The following is a 25,787-nucleotide window of genomic DNA, read 5'->3' as shown; positions in this document are numbered from 1 at the left end:
CCTGGGCTCTTTTCATGGTTCAAGAAGCACCTGCTTTTGCTTTTGCTTATCCAATGGGTGTGAGTTGATTAAAATGACAGGTGGAATAAGAGAGAGTAGGAGGTTTTTATTTCCCTTCTTGGTGACAAAATTGCAAATTTTACAGTTAAAATGAATTAATAGGGCTCTGAATTATACCTCATATCTTATGTAGATGATCAGTACTTTTGAAAACTAGATCATTCTTCTGACAATTACAAAACTTACTTTTTAGTGGAATTGCTGTGGTTCATTTATATATACAATGCTACCTTTTTGCAGAAATCCTCTATTAGCTGAGTAAAAGACCCAACTCACCAGAGAGAGAGGGAGAGGGATGGAGGGAGGGAAGAAAGGAAGGACAGATAAAAAGAAGGAGGGAATGACAGAAAAAGAGAGACAGAGAGAGAGAGAGAGAGAGAGAGAGAAAATGAAACATGAAGAATTGGGTTAAAGATAGAAGAGGAAGGAGACAGGGAGAAAGAGCTAGAAGCAGAGGAAAGAAGTGAATTTGGTGTCTTCGGAGCCATTTGGTTTTCATACCGAAGAATGAATTTTTTTGTTGTTCTTTTTAATTAAAGTAGTGCTTATGTCTCTCTACAGAGTAGCCCATGGTGACTGGAAAATTCCTATGTTATCTGGAGCTTTCTGTTGAAGGGAAATACATTGTGCTCATAACATGTGGGACCAGATGGTCATCTCACGTTCTCTGGACTTCCAGTTTACTTTTATGAAGCTGAGCAACTTTTAATCTGTTTGCAATCTCGGAAGTGGCTGTGGTTATTATTATAGTTATTTTTAATAAATTCATGATGTCATATTCATGCAATGTAGTCATTACAAATTAAGGTTACAGAGAGTTTTTAATGCATGGAAACATGCTTATGTTATGATATGTACAAAAATTGGAGATATATTTGCATATACACATGTATTCTCAGCCATGTGAAAATGGGTATACAGATGACACACTGAAATAAAATATACTAGAATGTTACCCATGATTATTTAGACGTCATAAGGTTTTAGATTACTCTTATTTTCTACTTAAAAAAATCTCCACAATGAATATGTGTTAATTTCATAACCAGGAAAAAAAGAAACTTTATTAGGCAATCAATCAATCCCTATCCAGTTGGAACTGAGTTGATTATTTGCACTTAGCTCATGTTTATGTGCCTTTCCCCATGAATCACCATAATGTCATTTGGTGACTGAGATTTTCACATACTACTATTGCCATTATCATCAAATGGCACTTTATCTACCACCTCATGTTCATGGATCAGTGCAGGATTAGAGCTGGGGTTGTTTAGAAAGCCAAATCACTTGCATGTATGTGTTCACAATCAATATAAACATATTTCCATTATAACAACATTTATCACAGTGGAAAAGTTAGAAGGCATTTTATTTGAGGCATTCGTGAACCTTATCTTTCTTGAACAATTTCAAATCCACATAATTTTATCTATTTTCGGTTCCATGTGTAGCTAATTATGGTTAGATTTAAAATTTTTTGCAAGACTTTTAACATGACAAAAAATATAAAGCGGCATAATTTGGTTGTTTATTAGGTTGCGTCCCAATGGTACGCTACTACTATACAGGAAAAAGACTGTGTTCCAGGAAATTTGAAGAATGTTTTATTCAAGGTAGCTGGCTGGCTCTCTGTACTACAGGACTTGTGGGGACCTTGTTGTGCTATTATATATGTGACTCTTCCAAAGGCAATAGAGTGTTAAGCGTTTCCCAAACATATTTTACCAGAGTATCCTGTTTTCACTGAGTATCTCATGAGTCATATTCTCTGGGCAGTGAGGAAACGCATCTCTTAGGCATCCTTTTGTTTCTTTACATGGACCGAGAGGGAAGAGATCCAAAAAGGTCTCGTCTCAATTGTGTTCTCTGGCTAAGGAAAAAGTACATGCTATTGCCAGTATATTATTGCTTCATCAGTGTTTAATAAAAAAGACATGCTCAAAGCCACTAAAATGACAACTTTGATCTGCTCAGGAAAGGAAGCTCACCTCCCGTGGTGTCCTCTCCAAATACGTTTAACTGGTCATCGCCCTGTTTATAAAAAAGTCGAAATATTAGATAATTACACTAACAGGTACTGTGTTAAACTTCTTGCCAACATTAGCACACTTAGCCTTCTAAATCCCTCTGTGAAGTAGGCCCTAGCATGATCCACTTTCTACAGATGAAGAAACTGAGAGTTGAGGAAGTTGCACAAGGTCACATAGTAGTGAGGGACAAGCCCAGATTTAAACGTGGGCTGCCTGTCCCCAGAGTTCATGCTCTTCTTAACTGGTAAAATATCCTGCCTCATTTTCCTGGTACATAAACTACCTGTGGTCAGAAAAGCTGATTTCAAGAAGACAAAACCCATCAGTACCCGAAGCTCACTGATAGGTGTAGTCATAGCTGTTTTACAAACAACTCTGTAATTTAAAGCTGGACTTGGCAAACTTTCTGTAAAGGGCCAGATAGTAAATATTCTCAGCATTGTGAGCCATATGGTCTTTGTGCAACTATTAACCACGGGCCATAGTTTGCCAATCCCTGGAAACTAAAGCACGAAGTAAGGGAAGTTGAAACAATCAGCTTTGATTTATGCCTGCTTTTAAAATTTTCACAATATTTTTTAAGCAAACACAGTATTTTCGCAATATTTTTAAAGCATTTTTCTTATAGAAGAACCTATGGTGATCAGGAAAAAATGCAGAAAAATTTTATGAAAAGGTATTTGGTGAGAATTTTGATCCCTTCTGTGTCTCCCATCTTCCCATTTTCTCATTTCCTCATCCTTTATAGGTAACCAACCACTCATCATTTTTTTTTGTATCTTTCCAGATACATAAAAACTGACTTCCAGATATTCATGGATACAGCCGAATATAAATATATAATCTTATTACCACCATTTTGTACACTGAAAGCATACTTACACATCTATGTGTTTAAAATTACAGATTAATCTATACTGTTCTTACCCTTGCTTTTTTCATTTATTAATATTTCCTGGAGAACTTTCCATATCAGCACAGAATGTTCTTGGTTATACAGTATTCTGTGTGGAAGATGGTCCCATAGCTGTTCCTATTGTTATTAAACAGTCCTTTATAGACAGATCATTTGTTTCCAATCTTAGACCTTTTTTTTTTTGAAAAAGTAGCATAATGAATAAACTTATATAAATGTCATTTCATACACATACACCTGAGGATAAATCCCCAAAGAGGGGCTGTGAGGTCAAAGGGTAAATGTATTTATAATTTTGATAGATTTTGCTAAATTGCCCTCCACAGAGGTTGTGTCATTTTGCGGGGACAGCCTCTGTCTCACGCTTTACTCCAGCCTCTGGCCTCTAATTCCTTTTAAGTAGGACTCAGTTAAATGAGGTTGCCTGGTTACATTAAGATCCCTTGAGGTAAACTGTCTTGAAAGCACTTGGTTTGAAAACAGAGTCTTGTCATCCGTTTTCGAACACATGCCTTCAGGTCAACCTTACCGCTTGTCTTCTTAGATTTGCCTGTGTACCCAGCGTTATTCCAGGTGAGAGAAGAGTACCTAATGGAGTGGTCATTTAGGTGCACCCTACATTAATTAACTTCCTTACATGAATAGAAAAGACTTCGATTATTCCTCAGTGAGCCTCCCCACTCCCCTTCCCTTGTTGAAATCATCGCATTTTGGAGCTGGGAGTATAAGGATCATGTAATCCAATCCTACTGTTCCTCTCTCCCATTTTACAGTTGAGGAAAAGATGGTTAAGAGAGGTCACGTGGGGGGCCCATGGCCGTGTCATCCATCGTATCCTCAGTGAGGTCAGGGTTGGGGTGAGAACCACATCACCCATCACGTAGCATGGCTCCTAAAGATTTAGTCATGTCATCTTACTGCCAGAGTGGATCTATTACTGTCCCCTGCTCACCCAGCCAGTGCGCCCATCCCCCAGCTGCTGCTAGGGGCTCACAGCAGCCTGGTCCCTCCCTCAAGCTTGGATGACTCTAGTATAAGTTGTGCTTCAGTGGTCCTCTAGAGATCAGGCTGACCACATCAGGCTGACCAGCTGGGACTATATCCTTGTTCAGCTCCTACCCCTGCCCTATCCTGCATCTATCTACATCTTCTAAGGGCATTCCCCAATAACACACTTGCAAAGAGTCCCCATCTCAGGCTCTGCTTCTAGAGAAGCCCACCTGAGGCAGGGACCTATATGAAGCAATTATAATGTCTACCTAAAATGCAGGTACATAGAAAGAGTCTCAGTAGCCTTTCTGGAAATGAATTGTTTAATCAGACTCTGCTCATTCTTTGTCAAACAGCTATTAAATATATCCAGGTAATGTTAAGAAGAAACCATTGAGTCCTCTACCTCAATTTTTAATATTATTGTTGAATGATCAGACTGACACCCACCTTGCAAATGAAACGATGTCAGATATTTCTTGTACCTGGCTATCATATTTTGAGAGTTTGAGTGGGGTTAATCTCAATTCATGAAACAATGCACCATGTTATAAAAGGGCCTATCTGACCTCTATTTGGCTGTGTGAGTCTTATCTGTTTTCAGCTATAGATCTTATTCGCAACCTTCTATTCTGTATGCCTCAAACTTTAAATGAATCCCAGCTTTATTTCCATGAATGCGTTGATAGTGAACAGGTTTCTAGAGCACAGATGCAACTATCATTAGCTCTTCACCAGGAATGTGGCACACCGTACCGTATTCACTGACATGAAAGCCCAGGTGAATGGGATGTTTGACTGATGGGTGGTATTTTTCAGTAATGCTCAAAGTAAACCTCATGATTCCAATGTAAATCTGTTGTACATAAATTATTCTGGCATCTTACACACACACACACACACACACACACACACACACTCTCATACACACAGACATGCAACAAACAACAACAATAACAACTAATGAAAGGCTAAGACTTTTGGTTTTGTTGAAAAAGATGCGATACAAGCCCCTGGAGGTCCTAAATCTTGTCTCTTTCTTTTCAAATGCTAGGCCTATTCTGCATGAAAGCCATTAAAAGTGAAATTCCTTTTCAGACTGTCGATTATATACAGAGCAAAATGGTATATAGGCTTAACTGAGAAATATCTGATAAAGTGTTTGTATTCGGTTGCATTATAGCTGCATCTTCAGTGAGGTGTACTTTGAGAAAACATAGCCCACTGACTAACAAGTGCCACCCTGTGTGCCTTGTTTCTTGGTGTTACAGCCTTTACTGCATTTCCACTCCACCCAGTCAACTCTTTGTCACCTGTGAATCTGAATTGTGGGGTTAGGCTTTGTGGGTGCAATGAGACATAGATGATTTTAAAGTAGGTTTGGGGCGGCATGAAGCGGATACCAAATCTGAACAAACTGACAAAGAGAAATAGTACAAATATAGGCACAGATTTTATGTAAGTGCCACTTATGACTCACAAACATGGAGCCAAGACACAGCTGGCAATGATACGATTAATACTAGTGAAGGTGGGAAAATTAGCAGCAAAACCACTAACAAAAAAGCAAAATCAGGTTGCCACATCTTTTTATGCTCCATATATATATGATAATATGTTGGAAATCGATGCGAAGATATCTGGAATCCTGTTGAAGTGACACATTTAGAACCTCAAGATAGGATGTGTGGCTTTATGGGGCAACTACATTTGAGCTACAGATTTGTTTTGATCTCTATCCCTCATTCTCCAGTAAAGCCAGAGTCATAATTAGAGCCCAAACAACTTGCATTCAACTTTATTTCCCTGTGTGGATGTGTAGGCAAGAAACTGCTTTTGCAAGCCGGGATTCTGGTATTATTTGTAAGAAGAGCAGCTAATCGGTGTGTGTATGTGTTTTTCTTTAGGATCAGAACTCCTATTATCACCATGAAGTGCAGGAGAACAGAGTGCTGTGAGCGACCACATGACACAAGAATAGTGAACGTTCATGGTGTCATGTTAATGGAAACAAAGATAGATTCCTTTGCTAAAAGAGGGACTGAAGCTGGATCATGGTGGTTTGAAAGTGAAATTCTCATGTTTTGCGGGTAAGCTGTGAATGAAGTTTTGAAATTTCTTAGACTTTCAGCGGGAGACTATTGGAAAACAGAAACATAGCTATATTTTATCAGCAGGAAGAACTGTTTACAGTTCTTTGCTAAAGCATGTTTTCATTTAAAGTAATGGGCAATTTGAAAAAAAAAGTATGGGAAGTAATATGCAATTTAGTTACAGCCAAGAATTTATTTTCCAGCAAGTCCCATTTCTCTTTCACTAAAATATATACAATTAGAGGTCTGCTTGCTTTGGAAGTACTTGTATTATTGAGTAAACAGGAATGAAAAAAATATAGGGGATGCTGGCCTAACCTATTTCCAGTCTTATTAAATTGTAGGTTCTCTACATGAACTGTTTTAAATAGTGATTTACAGATCTAGTTCTCTGGGAGAAATGGTATTTTTATTCTTTATATATATGTATTGAATTTATACACAAATTCAATATGTATGGGAATTGAAGTGTTGGTATTGTTAGTAAAAAATTTTAAAGAAAAGAGTTTTTCTGGATGTCTTCCTATAACTTCCTGTTTTCACTTCTCTGCTAGAAGAGCAAGTGAGAAACACTTGGATCTTGTCTTCACATGCGAAACACAGCACCACTGTTGTTAAGCAGGGCTTCGTCAGGCTGATGGCGTGAAAGAAACAACAAAATTCCCACTCCGATTTTGTTAATGCTGGCCATAAAGTCACATCTGACTAGAGTCTCACCACCAAGTGTTATTTGGCCTTCAGCCCTTTGTTTTTGATTCCCTCTGAAACAGAGATAAAATGGCAAAGTTCAGCTCCAACCATTGGAAACTACAGAGCATACTGGCCTGTCTCCAGCACTTTTCTTAGGTGCTATGAGACACTCTCAGCAAAAGAGAAAATCAGTTAAATAATAGAATAAAACATACTATATGTGTGTTCATGCGCTTTTCAAGGAGAAAAATATCCCCCAGAGTCCTCCTTTGTCCCACCATTTTTTTTTTTTTTATTTGAAAAAGAAGATTGGGGAAGGTAGGCCTAAATGAAGGGAGCAAGTAGAGGGCTATGAGGATTCTTTGACGACTCGCCCTTGATTTCTGTTCTTTTCCTTGGTCTCTACTCACCATGGGTGTACCCTAGTGCTTTCTCTGCAATCTGAAGCACTCCTTGCTTGTCACTATGGCAGTCATAAACAGTTTTCCAAGGGCATGCCTAAGTCTACAGTCTAGCTTTGACCTACCTCCTCTTTGATTGCTTTCATTTTTCCCCTTCTTAAACATCCTATGTTCAATTCTCTGAGGTTCTAGAGGATAAGGCTGTGGAGCATAGAGCAAAAGAAGAACTAAAGATGACACCCAGGTTGGAACTGTGAATCAAACATGCAGGACAAAAGAAGTGTTCTCTCTAAAAACAATCTGTAAACTGAGGTAATGGGGCTTTAATTAGAGTCTGCAAGTCTCAGGAAGGTCTCAGGAGGAGAGAGATTGTTGAGCAGTTGCTATCTACAGTTGCTAGCTACAACTTGTGTAAAGTTCATGCTGTTTTGCTCAAGCTCGTTAAGATAAACTCTATATGAAATAAATGAATCTATTAATTTTCTCAGAACTTGACCTGCTTAATTTGGCCTTTGGAGCCCTGTGTATTATGTTTGCCCAGCCTGGAATGCTTTCTCCTTTACCTTGAGCTTGTTTACATTCTGCCTCTCCTTCCGGCCTCTATACAAAGCCTGGCAATATTCCGTGCTCCCACAGAGTGTGGGCACGTGCTCAAACTCGCAGTCACCGTTTTCAGAAAGGATGCTTTGTTGCTGCTCTTCTTACTTTTTCGCTCTAAGGTATGATCACTTTATCTTCATTATTATCAATTTAATTTGTTGTGGGTTGTTTACTTAATGCTACCCTGTATGGTGATACTTCTTTGCATTGACAATCTTCGGGGAGAGGCTTTAAGATCTGCAAATTTGTTTGATAGTTCACAGATGAACGAACCTCCAGACTACTTCAGTTACAGAGTTTATGTCTCTAAACACTCCAATATGCTGGCGTGATAAAGGTCAGTGCTGTCGTGGTTATAATTACCCCGTGATCATGCAGAAGACAGCTAACAGGTTGGTTTCAAGAGGGATGTAGCTGAGTGCCTCCTGGAATATGTCGTACTCAAAGGCCAGCCTTCACATCTCCACTTGGTTTTAAAATCTTAGTGCAAAGTTCCACAGGAGGTAAAAGAGAAACATTTTATTACTTTTGAAAAACCTTTGGCAAAGAGTATTTGAGGAATATTTTAAAGGCATGATGTCATCATTATTGGAAAAGCACACATTCAACCTACTACCAAAAAACAGATGCAGGAGCCAAGGAAGCAGGCCTGCTCTTTCCTGTTCCTCAAAGTCTCTTATATAGAATGCTGTGCAGAGAAAAGAAACAACTACCACAGCAAAGAAAAAAAAAAACAGCTCAGAAAAGAAACCTATAAAAGAAGTTGACACTTAAAAGCTGGGCCGTTCAAAATGTGAGGCAGAAGTTCTGCTGCGGAGAGAAGGCAGCCCCTCCCTGCAGCCAGAAGCCGGAGGTGGCCAGTCTCTGCAGCATGGCTGCCGGTGCCGGCCTGCAGTTGTGCGCTAACTGCGGATCCTGGCCGGGAGGCTGAGTGGGGACTGAATCCACTCTCCGACCTGTGCATGCCTAGACAGTTTTCTTTTTCTAATTTGCACAAAGGCACTACATGGGCTAGCAGCGGCCTGCCTTGAGGTGAAGTTTGATCAACCCTCGCCCCCCAACCACCACCACTTAAATATTCAGAATAGAAAACAGAGTATGGAGGTGGTGAAAGCACAGAGAGTTTCATGGCTCTTGCAAAAGCTACTTCCATGACATCAGTCAGATACCACACCAGCTGCCCTGGTGCTCACTATACCCACACGGCCTTGGCCGGTCCTCTAGCCCTGCTCCGACTCAATCCCAACGCACTGGCCCTCCTCTCTGCTCCCTTCCCTGATTTGTAATATAGGAATCACCATTCCTTTCCTACTTACATGGTGATACTATTTCAAAGATCAGATGAGGTCTGAAGAGAAAGGGCAGGTATACACTCAGGGTGTGCTTACTGTTATGAAACTGCTCTACCTTGGGAGATGGGCAGGCCTGGGCATCTTAGACACATCTTAAGAGCTCAGAGTGGTCTCTTTCCCCTGAAGTTATAAGACATGACACTTTAAAAGACAATGGGGATGTTCTAAAGGCTGGAAACAATCCTTCTCATCAATCGTTCTCTTAATATCTTTCCAACAATGTACTAAAACTAAAAAAGTAAAAACCCTGAAGTGGAATAAATGTGGAGAAATAAATCCTAACGTGTCGTGAATCTGACACGTTAGGATTTATTTGGGTAGGAAATTACTATATGAAATTGGTGAAGGTATAAACTTCCAGTTACAAGATAAATAAGTCCCAGGGATACATAGCATGGTGACTACTTTTAACAATACCATACTGTATTATTTGAAAGTTGCTAAGAGAATAGATCTCGAAAGTCCTCATCACAAGAAAAAAACTGTAACTGTGCGATGATGGATGTTATCATGGGGATCATTTCACAACATATACAAATATCAATTATATCTCAATTAAAAAAAGAAATTGCCATATGAATGAGAACTAGGGAGTCCACAAAATAATTATTTTATGCTGAAAACGCCGTTTACTTTTGAACATTAGCTTCACAAAAACACACTTAAGTTGTTAGCTTTGGCTTTCCCAAAGAGTTTTCCCTGCTCTGATGCTGCTCACCACTGAGCAGTAGGCCCTGCACACAGATCCACTGGGTGGATGGAGGAATTCTCACACCGTGACTGCGTTTGAGGATCCCTGCGAAGGAGAAGGAGCCTCTACTCAACAAGCAAGGAAAGTGAAGACCAGGGGGTGACATCACCATCCAATGTGACATCACCCCTCTGGCATTTGAGAGGCTGATGCCTAAAACCAGGAGACTGAACTGCAAAGACTCAATGAGCTTTTCCCTATCTATGAACAAATGAGGAAATAAGGAATGAACAAATGAGGAAACTTGACATGCTTTTCTACATGGAAGTATGTTAGCACACATTCTGGGGCAGTTATTATCTGTTACCTGTCCAAAGAAGCCCACCTCTAAATTAAACTGGTCCCACGGAACCCACTGCATACTCTTTAGACTTCGATGTCTTATATTTGTGCAGTGTTTTGTACAATGAAGAGTATTTCCATTTCTAACACCTGAAATGCAGTGCTGGCTGCTAGGAAAGGCACTAGACCCTTAGGAACCTGGATTCAAGCTCAAGCTGGTACATGTTCTTGATAATGTCAGCGAGGCCCTCATGTAACACTCAGGGCCTGCTCTGCCAGACCTTGGCCGGGGAAGCAACCAGGCATGGTACCTGCGCTTATGAGCTTCCTATCCAGTTGGGGAGACTGATATTAACTGGATAATAATATAAGCAGATGTATATTGACTATGGATGTATATAAAATAAAGGGTTCTAGGAAAATTAAAAAAAGAGATAAGAGCTCTGATGTGCTTTGGGGTTGGGGAGTAGGTTAAAAGTTGGCCAAGAGGGAAATGGAGGGGGAGGGCAGGTAAGGAAATACAAGCGTGTCCCAAGAAGAGCCCTCAGCTGATGCAAAGGCCCAAAGGTGAAGCAGCATGCACCTTAGAGAAGCTGGAGGCAGGTCAGCGAGGCTGGGTGCAGACAGCCAGGAGGATGGTGTGCTGAGGCACCCTGCAGGGCATTGGGGCCCCAATAAGGTTCATGGTTTATCCCAGGAGCAATGGGGAGAAAGGAATGGGGGCTGTAAGTTGGAAAGTAACTTGATTCATTCTGTGTTTTTATAAAGATCACTCTAGATCCTGTGCAGAGCATGGACTGGAGCTATCTTTCTGATTAAAGTGTGGAGAACAGTGGCCACCCCAGAGGCTGGTGGCTAAGAGGAAATAAAATGATCAAAAGCATTTCGTAAATGGAAAATTGTTGTACAAATATAAGGCGTTATTATTATATCTTTTATTAGTATATTAAGGCAGGGGTTATTCTCCATGTTTTCAGAAAACTCACAACTCTTATTTAAGGTCATAAGTTGGTGTCAAATACACTGCCGAAACCCATCATTCCCACCTATTCTTCCAATATAGGTTCCACTCTACCACCTTAAAAGAGAAATCTATCCAACCGCGCTTTGATGGAATTGGATGTAAACAAAAGTTACCACAGAAGCTCTGAGGTGAAATCCGAGGCTCAAGTGTTCCACAGATGACAACAAGCCTGGCATTTAGCTCAAGCTCAGAGTGGGAGAACAGGACATGATGTTTGAAATGCAGTCATAGAAAAGCCTTGGGGAAAGTAACTCACCAAATGTGACTTCCTTTTTTTTCTTTTCTTTTCTTTTCTTTTCTTTTAGGGAATGTTAAGCTCAAGAGCAGCTATAATAGTACATTTGTTTCTTCATTTCTTTTCACTTAATTGAGCAGTTGCCACAGCAACTCAAGAACAGAATACTCACTGCCTTCAATGAATTGCAGGCACACATTTTTCATCTACTGAAAGGTGCAGTGAGCTTTTTTAAAAGGTTGATTTTTTTCCTGGCCTGATATCAGTATTCTCTCTCCACAGGACCGTGAAGTGGCAGCACTTCGCTTTCATGAATGAGAAAAAATGTCCTGGGGAGAGAGAGGTTTTAGAAATTTCATCAGGATCAGACCTGCCAGCCAGTCAACAACACTGAAATACCGTAGTGTGCAGAGCAGGAAAACAGAGAAGCAAAAGGACGAGGGGACCCCCTTTTTCCAGGAGCACATCACAACATTAACACCCTCTTCTTGGTGGAGAGCTTCCAGTGTCAATCCTCACAATTTAATCCTGGAACCTGGCTGAAAGTTCCTGCAGACTCACTCTCCCTTGACCGCCTACATTTCTTGCCTCTGCTTCTGCTCTAGCCCATCTCCTGTCATCTCTTCTTGCCTAAATTATTAAAATATCCACTTGACCAGCCTCACTGAGACCAATCCCTCCACTTAGTCCATGCCCCATGTAGGAGGCGACAGTATATTTCTAAAACGCAGATCCGATTATGTCTCCTTGCTCCAAGCTGACAAGGAATTTCCAGTGCACCCTTAACACCCTGCCTGATGTGGGCCAGCCCATCCCTCTAGGCTCATCCATGTCTTTGAGTCTCCAAATTCGCTGGGTCTCTTTACATGCACTGCATTTCCAATCTCTGTATTCAGCTTATTATTTTTTCTTAGAATGACCTGCCTCATTACCTGTAATTCTTCTTACTAAAAGACCCATTTTAAGACTGAACTCAAGAGTCACTCTCCTATCTCACACTGGAATTAATTTCCCTCTCCAATGTGCTCATAGAGCATGTTGTATCTAAGTGATAGTGAATACCACATCATACTCTGTCTTATATTAGAGTTAGCTGTGTATTTTATTAATTTGTTTCATCTTCCACAGTGCCTTGAACACAGAGGATGGAGAAGTGGCATCCTCCTCATTAACCCATAGCACTCACATAAATTCTCAACATAGTTGACACCTACTGGACTCTGCCCAGCACCCTTCCTGCACCTAAAATATGACCCGGCCATTGGTGCTTGGATCAAGAGTGCACCTGAACCATGCTTGGACAATTAACACCCTTTCCTAGGAATTTATGCTGAGAGAGACTGGATTTTCTGTTGGCTCAACCATTTGGTAGACACATTTACTAGCAGAAGAAATAGGCCTGCAAAGACTGAAAATTAAGGTAATGTATAGAGCGGTGCAGACACACAATGGAGGGAAATTCTTAATGGTTTTCAGTTCTGCATGACTGCTAATACTCAGTTGCATTCCTCCTTGGCTTTGTGAGAGGTCCCCCAAGATTTACGAACACATTGATCTTTTTGAGGAAAAGCTTAAACAGGTTTTGGTGACTTGCAAACAGAGGAATCTTAACTAAAACACCCACCTAGTGAGGGTATATATTTTTTAACATGCTTGTCTTTTCCCAGAGACTGAGATCTTTGAAGGCCAGGACTAACTGAATCTTCATTAAGTTTTATAACCCCAGAATAGTACCAGCATCCTGCCTGACATTTAGTAGATGTTTGCTATGTAGTTGTTGAATTGATATACTGACATTCTCCTGACTCAGAAAACCGAAAAGCACTAAATCAATGTGAACCTCACTTATTATCAGACTAACGGCTGAACCCTGCCCCTTACTCACTTCCTCCAGAGGGGAAGAGGGAGTGTTTGGGAGACTTCTCAATTGTTCAGAAGTCAGGCAAGTCTTAATGTTTGGGCATTTCTCAAACATTAAGAGAGAGAAGAAATTACTCCCTCCAATATTCTCCATTAACTTATTGGAAATGCTTTATTAATTCACATCCAGCAAATCTATGTTTATGATAATCCGATTAGGATCTGGATTCTTTGCATGCCATTAAAAAAAGGATTTGATGCTAAATTGCAAATAAGGCAGCAGGGACACAATTAAACTAGTCAAGAGAAGACATTTTAAGATAACTATGCATTGTAGAGGTTCTGGTTTATACAGGATTGATACAGACTACTTTCCTCCATTAAAGCAGGGTTCAAGTTATCAATGATCTTCTTAGCCTATCTCCAGAATATTTTCAACAAAGCAATTTCATTATTTTTAAGGCACAGAGCATAATGGTACAGTTCTAGGAAATGCCAGGACTTCTGTTGAATTTGGCAGGTGGATGGCTGGGGTCTCAACTGCCCCTGTGGTCTGACTGTGGTCACAGCACCATGGATGTGAGCGGAAAGGCTCACTTTTGAGTGGATCACATAGGCTTGAACAATAAGTATCTCATGTTGACCTTAAATTGTTAAGACCAGAAGCCTCTTCCTCATATTTTTTGGACCAGGTAAGTATCCCCAGATTCTAGCAAGAACCTGAAGGAGAGGAAGAAAGGGGTCCTTAAACCATGACTGAGAATGACACTTCCATTACCTACAAGGATAGGGCCTTGGAACCAAATTGATTGAGAAAGATACAGAAATGTTACATGGAGGCAGTCTATGGTCCTACTTAACTACTGTACCATTGTTGCTAAAAATGTTTCTAATTTAGAGTAGATACATGTATTTCAAATGTAGTGTAAGTGTCCTTATACAATTTTTAACTGATCGAATTGTGTAAAGGGATAGAGTAGCACAAAATGACAGAACTGCATAAATTCAATTACCTTTGATATATAATTATTATATTTAAATATTTAAAAGTATCAGTTTAGTGAGAACAATGTGGAAATATATATAATTAAGTTCGCGATCAGTCTGAGGCACAAACCCATTGAGAGACCGGCCGGCCAACTCCCCTTATTTTACTTGTGAAGAAGCCAACGCCCAGAGGGCTGAGCTGATTTCTCAACTTCCCACTCACTCCAGGAGAGATTTAGAAGAGGAAGAGATTTAGCAGAGCCAAGGCTAGTCCCTTTCCACTTTCTCCCCTGCTGCTATTTGTTTTAGACAAACTGTACGCAAATGAATAAGGCAATAATACCAGGAAGTTCATTGCACCAAATTTATAATATTGAAAACTGGAAACAACCTAAATGCTCATTATTAGAATAAAATAACTAAATCGTGTGACAGTCTTCCAATGCAAGGCTATATGGAGAAAATGAATGAAGCAGAGTTACATTGTCAGCATAGATTGAGAAGGATATCTACAATATGCGGAATGAAAACACACAAAAAAACCCTTGCATTACTTAGGAATATATTATTTATTTTACATACAATCAATATTTATTGAATTCCTACCACGGGCTGATGCTGTTCTAGGTACTGGTGATATAGCAGAAAACAAAGCAAAGTGACAGCTTTCCCAGAACCTACATTCTAGCAACATAGCCGCACATAAAGTAGATTGATAAATACTGAATTTCAAAGAGTGGACACCTCTGGAGAGGGCCAGGGGAATGTCACTGGAGGAGGGTACACAAGAGGACTTCAATTTCTTGCAATGTTTTATTTCTTAAGCTGGAAAGTGAGTCTGTCTTATATATCTTCTAAAAATCTATTTATTTTTGTTTCTTAGTTTTGCTTCTACAAATTCCTTTTATTTTTATAAAGACATGTTTTCCTTCACAGATAATAGGGAGGTCAAATGGAACATGAGACGATTAAGGGAGATGTCCTGGGAACTGGCTGTAAGTATTCAAGAAAGCCTGTGTGTTTGGAAATCACAATAAGTCCTGGATGTTTTGAATAATACTGTTTCTGGAGAAAGGAAGGTGTGGAAATACCAGAGCATGACCTGGCTCAAAGAAACTCAGTAACTGCTGTGAAGTAAAGGACTGATTGTGGACTTAACTTGTTCCCAAGTAAAGCCTGGGAGGGGTTCTACTGCATATCCTAGGGGCTTGACCTGGCCTGGCCACATGGGTGACTGATGTTTTGGAGGACTAGTAGTATATCGATCAATGGTGTGCAGATACTTCAGCATTTAATGTATGCTCTGCATCTGAGTCATGTGGGATTCAATGGGACCCAGTTTGGCATCTCTTATTCAAACAATTTAGAAGAACAGCTTTATCTAAAAACCTTCCTCTTTAGAATTCCTTTGTCCCATCAGTAATCCTTGCTTTATTATTGAAGTATATCTGATTATAAAGAAATAGAAATATTGCAGTATTACCCTTTATACCTTCTGGCTCAGTAATCCCAGTATTAGGAATTTCTCCTAGGGTAATAATCAGAGGTTTGGGCAAAGTTTATGTGCAGTGATATGCCAGGGTAGCATTACAGCTGATCCTTGAACAACACAGGGGTTAAGAGTGCCAATCCCCACCACAGTCGAAAATCCATCCACATATAACTTGTGACTCCTTCAAAGCTCAACTACTAATAGTTTACTGTTGACCAGAAGACCTTCCTGATAACATAAGCAGATTAACACATGGTTCATGTTTATATATATATATATATATATATATATATATATATATATATATATATTCCATAATGTATTCTTACAATAAAGTAAGCTAGAGAAAAGAAAGTGTTATTAAGGAAACCATAAGGAAGACAAAATATATTTATAGTACTGTACATATTTATTTTAAAAAATTCACATACAAGTGGACCAGCGTAGTTTAAACTTGTGTTGTTCAAGGGTCAACAGTGAAAAGATGAAAAAAGAAAGATAAGTTTCCTATAGTAGGGGAATGATGAAAATAAATATAGCATACCTACAGAATTATATTTTATACTGTCATTAAAAATGTGTTTACAAAAGTTATTCTAAGACATGGGAAATTCTATATTATTAAAAGAAAGATTTGATTATAACATTATTAAATATCTACCAATCAAGGAAATACTCTAAACTGTTAATATTAATTTTTTTCTTTACTCTTATTATAATTTTCCAAATTTTTCATAGCATGTATTTTTGCTTTTACAAATAAGAAAAAAAATATTAAATGTAAGAAAATAACAAGGAAATGGAAGCATATTATGTATTGAAAGAGAAGCAATCACAGACCTGACATTACTTACATGACATTACTGTTTATATGGCTTGCTCATTTTATAAACCTGTGAGATTAACTCCCATGATTGCAAATATGAGGATAAAAAAAAAAAGCTGACTTTTCCATTTTTGAGGGGCAAGGAGAGATTTTCTGGGGGCCATTATTATAGATTCTGGAGCAGCAACGTGGCTTATTAGAAAAAAGAACTTGGAGTGAAGACATTATTAGTTGTGTGACCTTGGGGATAATGATACTTTCTTCCAGGGTCATGGTGAGGATTAAACTAGATCATGAGAGCTCCTGGAACAGGATAGGCAGTTCATAAAAGTTGTTGACTCTGGATTTTCTTCAAGGTTATGAATATATAGTAAAAAAAAACCTGCAAGTTTTAGGTTGTGTTCTCTGCTGGATTCCCCCAGACAAGACTAATTAAAAAGGCAAAGTGGTTTTAAAAGAAATGTTGTTGTATTTACTTTGTAGAACCAAGTATGTTCTTTATGAGTCATCAAGCTTCTAAATTAAAGACAAGCAAACAAAAAACCCCACATGGCGTGCCTAAAAAGTCTGTCTCATTTGTTCCTCTTTGGGCCCATCTCTGCTCCTGACCTTGTGGGAAGTTCTAGCAAAATTATCGAAGAGGTAAGTGGGTTCCGACTGTCACTGATTCCTCTTCACCCCAGCACCCTGTCTTTCTTTGGAACTTGGACATCAATGTGGTTTCCTGGTTTTCCAGAGTCCCCTGCCCCACCGAGGGCTATCTTGAAGTGAAACGGTGATGTCAGATGGCCTGGTTTTGAATCCTGGGCATGTTACTTAACCTCTCAGTTCTATAACTGAAAAAATGGGAATATTAACAAAACCTCATAAGGTTATGGCTTAATACATGTAAAGTGCTTCAAATAGTACGTGAAACATAGAAGACAGTCAAGAAATTTTAACTATTTTGATGTTCAGTCTTCCTGCAGGTTCTAATTCTAAAGCTATCTCATAAATTCAAAGTCAGAAAGCAACTTCATCAGGGAGGAGGATATACAGGTTAGAAACACAGGTTTTGGTTTTGGACACTGGATAGAAGCGAGCTGTGTTACAGCTCTGCCACTCTAGCTGTGTGACCTGGGTCAAGGTGCTTAAGATCTCTAAGTCTCGACTGATACTGGGGGCTAGAGGTAGGGTTGTTAAGATAACTGAATAATGCTTAGCGTTGTGCCTGATTCAGGGTTGGTACTTAATATGTTTTAGCTGGTATTATTGCTCTAGGTGTATTGTGTATGTTATCTCATTTAGTCCTTAAGAAACCCTTGCTTTGCAAGTGAGGAAACTTTGGCAAAGAGAAGTTTAAGGCCACACAATCGGTAACTGGCAGAACCGGAACTCAGATGAAGGTAGTCTGAACTCCAGTTCATGATTTTAAACAAGGTATTCCCTTGTATATCACCACCTCTGCTGGATGATAGGGAATTCATTCTTACTTCAGGGTCAATGGACAACAATGGATATTTCTACTCCTAACAGAGTTACCTTTGGTGGTGGTGGGGGTAGGGGGACAAAAAACTCCTATGATTTTTTTTCTGGGAATATATTTTTTATTATTTATTTATTTATCTGTCTATCTATCTATCTATCTATCTATTTATTTATTTATTTATATGGTGACATTGGTTAACAAAATCCAAAAGTTTCAGGTGCACAATTCAACAGTAAGGGGGTGTGTGTGTGTGTGTGTGCATGTGTGTATAGCCAATAGCCCATAGCCTGTGATTTTTGATATTTGATAGTACAATGATTTTTATTGGTTTGAATTTAATCTGAAAAAGATCATACAATTGACAATGCTCTAAGATGATGAGAATTTTATTTAGCTGCATTAGTTCCACTTGGTTAAATGATATTACGTTAATGATGAAAAATTTAGAGAGACCTTCTAGTGACACAATATCATCTCCTACCCCCTTAGATTGCCCAGGGATAAAATTTCAGGAACTAATGAAGCATAGTGGGGGTGACGTTTAGATACTTCTGGGATAACAATAGTGGGAGCTGGTTTCCCTCTCTCTCTCTCTCTCTCTCTCTCTCTCTCTCACACACACACACACACACACACACACACACAGACGTTAGCCCTTATTAAACATACAGACTCAGAGATGGAAAAGACCTTATGTTAAAATGCTAATATTAACATCTAATTTTTTCATCCCTAGAAATCACTGATTTTTAAAAACATCCCTTTAGAATGGTTACCTAGAATTTGAATATTTTCAATGAGGTAATTAACCGAATAACACTATTTAGGCAACTCCTTATATATTGATCTGAATTCCATTTCTCTGTTATTTCCATCTCCGGAGCCCAATTCTTTCTTACACAGCAACAAAGAAGTCTGATTCCCTCTTGTAAAATGATACAGTCCCTTAAAGAATGGAATTGCCTCGCTGAACAGTTAACTACTGGGAATGAGTCAGGTGCTGTGCAAAAGGCATTGGGAACAGAGATGTGAACAAGACCACAAACCCCACCAACCATAGTATGAACAGGCTAGCAAGAGCCTGGTCAAAAAAACGGACTTAGATATTTCCAGATCCTTCAACCACATCTTGTACGTTAGTTTTTGGGTTCCTTTACATCCCAGCTACCTTCCTTTGAAAACATCTAAGTTAAATTTTTTCTCATCATTGCCATATAAATTTGTTTTATTCCTTATTCTCCACTTATAATTTACAGAATGTTAGACTTCCTTCTGTACTTCCCTTTCATATTTGTCTTCATTTTTCTTTCAGAAAAAATATTTCTTGTGGTGAGAGAAAGAAATCTAACTATGGGCAGTGAACACACAATGAAATGCATACACACACACACATCCCTTACTGTTGAATTGTATACCTGAAACTTACTAGATTTCATTAATTAATGTTACCATAATAGAAATAAATTTAAAAAGAGAGAAAGAATTGCCCTCCTATACTTTGTCAAGCATTATGCAAGGAATTGAGGAATTATAGTGAAGTATACATTGGTGTTTCCCTAGAAATAATCTCCCTAGATACAATCTCTGGGGAGAATGACATGGACATGAACTGCCATGATCCATGAGACAAGTGCCATGACAGAAATAGGAACCTGCACTGGTAAAAGTAAGGAAAGTCTGTTCAGAGCTTTCAGGATGATACTGGAATCCCAAGTAAATTCCTTATTTTCACTATTTTACTATTTTCTTCTTTTCTGTGCTATTATTTAATGTGTTTCAAAGACAGCTCCTTTAAAGATTCTTAGTGGCAAAGCAGTTGTTCTTTATTTTCTACCTACATGGAAAAGAAGATACAAGAAACTTATTGTAAATAATCGTCACGTTAAGACTTTGTATAACTACCTGCATAGTGCTTTTACATTTGATAGAATGCCTTGATAGGAATCAGCTCTTTAACCTTTACGTTATTTTCTTCATTTTATAGATCTGGACACTGAAGCTCAGGGAAGTAAGTGATATGACAAGGTGGCAGAACCTGGAACTCAAACCCATCCAGGACTCTAAGCCTGGGGTCTGCAGTTGCTCTAGCTACAATGACCAGCCCCAATAAAAATATGAATTAAACTAAAATAAGGATATACACTGTTACCCGAAACCTCACAGGAAGAGAAAGATAATTCATCAGGACGTGGATCGTGGTAACTCAGCTCCTTGGCAACGGACTCCAAGGAGCAAAGGGCAACCTCATCACATCCCTCTTCTGCCAACTCGCATTTAAGTGTGTGTAAGCCTGTGTTTGCTTTTAGATTAGGTTTTCAGGTTTTTGTGCACTCTTCCCACTGTTGCTTCTGTAAATACATAATAATCTCAGAAGGTTATTTGGTTTCCCATTAACAACAGTTTTCTGTCTTACAGTTCCAAGGCATATCAGATGACAGGTCACACATGAATTCTCTTTCCTTCCCTTTACAAGGCAGTGCTACTATTCTGTTATCACAAATATTTTCATTTTGCCTTCAAAATGACAGGGCATTCAAGGTTATTTAAGTTAATAAGATGTCATAGGAGCCCATGAAATTAATTATAAAGGCTGTCTAACAAGGATAATAGGTTTTTTGAAAAGAGAAAAGCAAACAGTCTCTACTGATCAGTCTTTTATATGTTTTACCCCTGGCGTATATCTTATTGCTTTGAAATAAAGAATTCTTTCAGTTTTTATTTCCTTCTGCAAAGATCTCTCCTACATTCCTGTGATGGGGAATGCCAGACATGCACAATGATGAGGCATTTACTTTTATGTCTTCAGAGTGTGACAATATATCAAACTCTTGGCTCAGAATGGTAACTTAAGTGATATAATGTCTCTGTTTTTTAATTAAATTAAAATTATTGGGGTGACATTGGTTAATATGTACAAGTTTCAAGTGTACAGTTCTACAATACATCATCTGTATCTTGCAGAGTGTGCTCATCACCCAAAGTCTAGTCTCTTTTCATCACCATATATTTGGCCTCTTTTACCCTCTTCATCTTCCTCCTACTCCACTTCCCCTCTGTTGTCTGTGTCGATAAGTTTGTTTTGTTTGTTTGTTGCTTTCTATTTTATAGCCCACATATGAGTGAAATCATATGGTCCTTGTCCTTTTCCATTTGTACTGCCGCTGTTTAATATTTGATATCTACACTGAAAACATGAAGGATATACCTGACTTTGCAGTCAAGAATGGTAAAGATATATTCTTATTAACTTATGAAGTTTCAAAATGAAACTTTTTTTTTTTTTCTTACAGAATCTATTAGCTGTAGACTTCCCATGGCCAATTGAGACAGTCAGGAAGGGCTGGCTTCCTGAAGCTGTAGCAGCTATATTTGTCTTAGTGTTTGGGGTGAGCTAGACTTACATCTTTCTGACTTCAGTCCGTCTCCAACATCCCTGTTTTCATGTTTCCAATATGTCACTATGAGGTTTCACCACCAACTATAAGTGCTGAGAGGTAAATCTGGCTACTACAGCTTTCCAGTTTCAACCAGTCTTTGTAGGACTTACCCAGCAGAACAGGACTCAGTGTATCACCTACGACTCGACAAGCCCCTAATTATGATCAGTGCTGTGTTACTCAAATATACTGCTTTGGGAATGACACCATTTTAAATCAGCTTTACAAATACAAGCTAACACGTGTTTTGGCTAAATATATTATTTCTTGATTTAGAAGCTGAATACTGCTATGGAAATTCAGTTGAAATAGCCTCCCCCTCAAGTAAATGCTGTTATCCGTTCTGGCTGGGGACTGAGGCATTATGATTTTCTTTAGTAAGTCTATTTTCATCCTGACAGTGTCTCTGTCACAGTATGGTGGACACAAAAGAAATACATGACAGGGTCTTCCCCTCTGGAGAAGGAAAGAAAGAGGGAAAAATATTTACTACATGTTCTACTGTTCCAGGTGCTTTTACAAAAATTCTCTTTTAATACAAATAGCTTGCAAGGTATCATGTTTATTTTTACAGATGAAGAAACTCAGGTTTGAAGAGGTTAAGTAACTTGCAATAAAGGTGGCACTGCATTTGAACCAGGTCTACCTGGTTCCATAGTCCATCCTGTTTCTCATAATGGATGCAAGAAGGAGATAATCAGGGAGCGATACGAGTCAATATATACTGAAGTACAAAATGAAGTATGACTGAGTGCGAAGACTTAGCATATAAACCTCAGGTGCTTTAGATGTTCGGCAGGGCAGGCAAGATATAAATGTTTAATTATTAGAGAAGATCTCAGGAAAGAAGAAGGATTTGAAATGATCCTTGCAGGATTGTTAGGATCAAATATTCTTTTTAATATAGAGCTAGTTCATATTTGTGACATAGAGTTAAATTTTTATTTTTAAATTTATTTTTTATTTTTTTATTTTATTTTATTTTTTTACAGTAGAAAAGAAAACTTTTATTAGAAGGGAAAGAACACTTCCAGTCGTGGAAGTGGGCCCGAGCAAGAGAAGCGTGGCTTAAAAGGCCAAGTTAAACTTTTAAAGAAGTCAAATGTACTTCTATTTCTTCTGGGCCTTCCCCTCTTCTGTCCTCTATTTACTTCCCTCTGTCCTTGGTTCCCCACCATTTACACTGCTAATACTCTGCTCTCTGTCTTTTTGTAGCACATACTTGGTGAAAACTCCATCACTGAGTGAAGCAAACTATCAACCATCTCTGTGACCCATGGAAGTTCCACAGCACTTTGTATCTTTTGTGCCTAGATAAGTGTCTGGCACTGGAGGGGCACCCAACGAACATTTGCTTTAACAAAATGGAAATAAATTTTTAGGCACAAGCAGCAAACGGAGTCTCGGACTGCTAGCCTATTCTGCTGTTTCCTTGGTTCACTCTCTGCATGACTTCACAATTCAATCCTCCACTGTCTCCAAACCTTTGGACTCTCAGTGGACCTCTCGATCTCTGGAAATTATCTGAGAGGAAATCAGAACTCCCCATTAACCATACAAACCCATGCTCCCATCCTATCCGTGGTACATGTTATAACCTACATGTGGTCCTTCTCCACCTGTGAGTTAGAACCTAGCCCTCTTGCTTTCAGAGGAACTTTCCTCTCCTTTGCACATTCTCCTCCATAAAGAGTGGATCCTTCCTACAAGTTTTTAAACATGCTCAGTGTCTTCTCTTACGAACCAACATACAAACAAAGATGACCTCCCTCAATAGCTCTTTGTAAGGTCAACAATTTCCTCCACGTTTCTATATACAATGCCTGTGTTCCATTTTCTCCCTCTCTCATCCTCTCATCATCACTCGACACTATCTGCTTCTCGAAATACTGTTTTCTTTGGTTTTTGGAACACCACATTCTACTGATTTTCCTCCAATCTCTCTAACAACTTTTTCATCTTTTTTGCTGTTTCATCTTCCTCTATCCTGCATTTAAGTTTTCTCAGTGCTCAGCTTTAGATCCTCTTCTTTTTAAGTCTGTTTTCTTTCTCTAGGCATTGCATCTCCACATACAGCTTCGACTTCTTCTGATGTTCAGCAGCTCACAAATTAATATTTCCAGGCAAGATCTTTCCTCTAAGCGCAAGATCTGTGTTATTTAAGCATTCACTTGAATTCTCTACTTAGATGTGTTAAGACACTTTGAACTCAACATGCCTAAAATTTCGCCTGTGCTCTTCCCTTATAGAACTGGCATTTCTTAGTGTTCTTTTTCAGTGAATGTCACTACCATCCACCCAGCTGTGCAAGTCAAAATTCCAGGCATCTTCTTCAACAGCTCACTCTCCCTTGGCTCTTATAGCCATTCCAACATAAAGTCCTGTTGATTTTGCCTTACAAGTATCGCTCAACTATATCCTTTTCTGTCCATCTCCTCCATCACCGTGGTGCAATATAGCATCCATGATCTCTCATCTGGACCACTGTAGCCTCCCACTGGACTCCCTTGATCTATTTTTGCCTTCCTTTAAAGTATTCTTCACATGGCAACTAGAAAAATCTTATTTGACACACCCCCCTGCTTCCCCCTAAAACAAACAAACAAACAAAAAACCCCAAAAGTACCCTTCAAGTCTTCCCATTGCTCTCAGAATAATATCAAAACACCTAACCTACTCTACAGAGCCCTAATCTCAAGGTTCATCTCACACCCTTTCCCCTAACTCTGCTCTCCAGCTACACTGGTTTTCTTTCAAATGTCATGCTTCTTTCTGCTTCTCCAAGCTATTTCCTTTTTCTGACCATCCCCTTTGACCCCGATCATTTCCTGTTATCTCACTTTCTCACATATACCTCTTACTTATCTTTCAGATCAACTCGAACACTTTTTGACTTAGAAAAGTCTCATATTACCTCACTGACCACATCTACACATTGTACTTATGTACTTCTTCTCCCAATCACGTAACGCAGTTTTAATTTTATATTTATTTATGTGATTATTTTATTATGATCTATTTCTACCGTAAGCTCCATGATAGTGGAAACTGTGTGTTCTTGTGCTTTCATTTTATCCCCAGTACCTCATATAGAGTTTGGCATATCAAATATTTTCAATATTAGTTAGATGAGTTAGTATATTAGTAAAGTTGAAGGCATGGGCATAGATGAAGCATGTGCGTAGTAAGAGAAGAGGTCCAGAAAAAAGAAAAATCATGTTGAAGGGAGCAGAAAAAGAATGGCCATAGAGGTGGCATAAGCCAAGGGAGCCAAGAGATTTGAGGAAGCAGAAAGTGTCATCAGTGTCTTAGTCTCTAGACGTTGTAAGAACTAGGAAACATCCTCCTGACTTGGCAGTAATGAGATGACTTTTAATGGTTTCTCGGGGGAACAGAGCAGGCAGAAATCAGTTTATAGGGCAAAGTGGGAGGTGAGAACATAGAATCACAGGAGGCAACTTCTCTTTCACCAAATTTGGTGTCGAACAAAAAAGGAGAGGAAAGATAATCTTCCACTTGACGGTTCTGTGACACTTGGCTCTGTTCATGGCTCCTTCTTCCTCAAAGAAGAAGGAGCTGATGGGTTGGTATACAGAAAGAAAGAAAGGTACTTCGAAGATGAGAGCCTTGAGAAAGATAAAGCAATACCGATTAATGGAGCAAAGTCCTGGGGGAGATGGAAAGGATGGGATCAAAGACTTGGGTGGATGGTAAGCCTGGAGACACAGTTGTTGGGTGCCTTGGAGTCGTGACCCTTTATATCATGTAATGTCTCTATTCCTGATAACTTCCTTGCTCTGAAGTCTGTTCTGTCTGAAATTAATAACAACTACACCTGCTTTCTTTTGAAGAGTGTCAGCTTGGTATATCTTTCTCTATCCTATGTTAACCTATATGTGTCTTTTAAAGTAGGTTTCTTGTAGACATCATATAGTTGGGCCTTGTTTTTTAATCTTTTCTGGAAATGTGTCTTTTAATTTTTGTATTGAGATCATTGATATTTAAAGTATTTGTTAATACAGGTGGATTAATATCTACCATATTTGTTATTGTTTTCTATTTGTTGCCATGTTCTTTGTTTCTATCGTTGTCTTCCAGATTTTTCTGGTTTCAATTGAGCATTTTATATAATTGCATTTCTCTCTTTTCTCAGCATATAGATACTTCTTTTCAAACTTTTTTTTTTTAGTGGTTGCCCTAGAGTTTGCAATATACATTTACAACTAATCCAAGTCCACTTTCAAATAATTAGATAGTGCAAGTACCTTATAATAACAAAAAATTCTTATTTCC

General features: G+C 38.9%; 1 protein-coding gene and 1 long non-coding RNA gene across 4 annotated transcripts in view; one reads left to right on the top strand and one right to left on the bottom strand.

The window, feature by feature from the left end:
- The window catches only part of AK5 (adenylate kinase 5), a 190,137-nt gene that overhangs the window by 53,627 nt on the left and 110,723 nt on the right, over positions 1–25,787 (bottom strand). For all 3 annotated transcript variants that reach the window (XM_016151055.2, XM_016151054.2, XM_036235367.1), the window contains exon 9: positions 2,049–2,091. In XM_016151055.2, the coding sequence (XP_016006541.2) occupies positions 2,049–2,091 (43 nt within the window). The remainder of the gene's footprint in view (positions 1–2,048; positions 2,092–25,787) is intronic.
- On the top strand, positions 11,475–20,855 carry LOC107513898. The gene is made up of 4 exons (XR_004955388.1): positions 11,475–12,844; positions 15,208–15,266; positions 17,073–17,231; positions 20,042–20,855. It is a non-coding gene; the product is annotated as an uncharacterized LOC107513898 (long non-coding RNA).

The sequence above is a fragment of the Rousettus aegyptiacus genome, unplaced genomic scaffold (assembly GCF_014176215.1).
Source record: "Rousettus aegyptiacus isolate mRouAeg1 unplaced genomic scaffold, mRouAeg1.p scaffold_m13_p_1, whole genome shotgun sequence".
NCBI lineage: Eukaryota > Metazoa > Chordata > Mammalia > Chiroptera > Pteropodidae > Rousettus > Rousettus aegyptiacus.
Note: the sequence above shows the minus strand (reverse complement) of the source record. Positions and strands in the feature narration are given on the sequence as shown.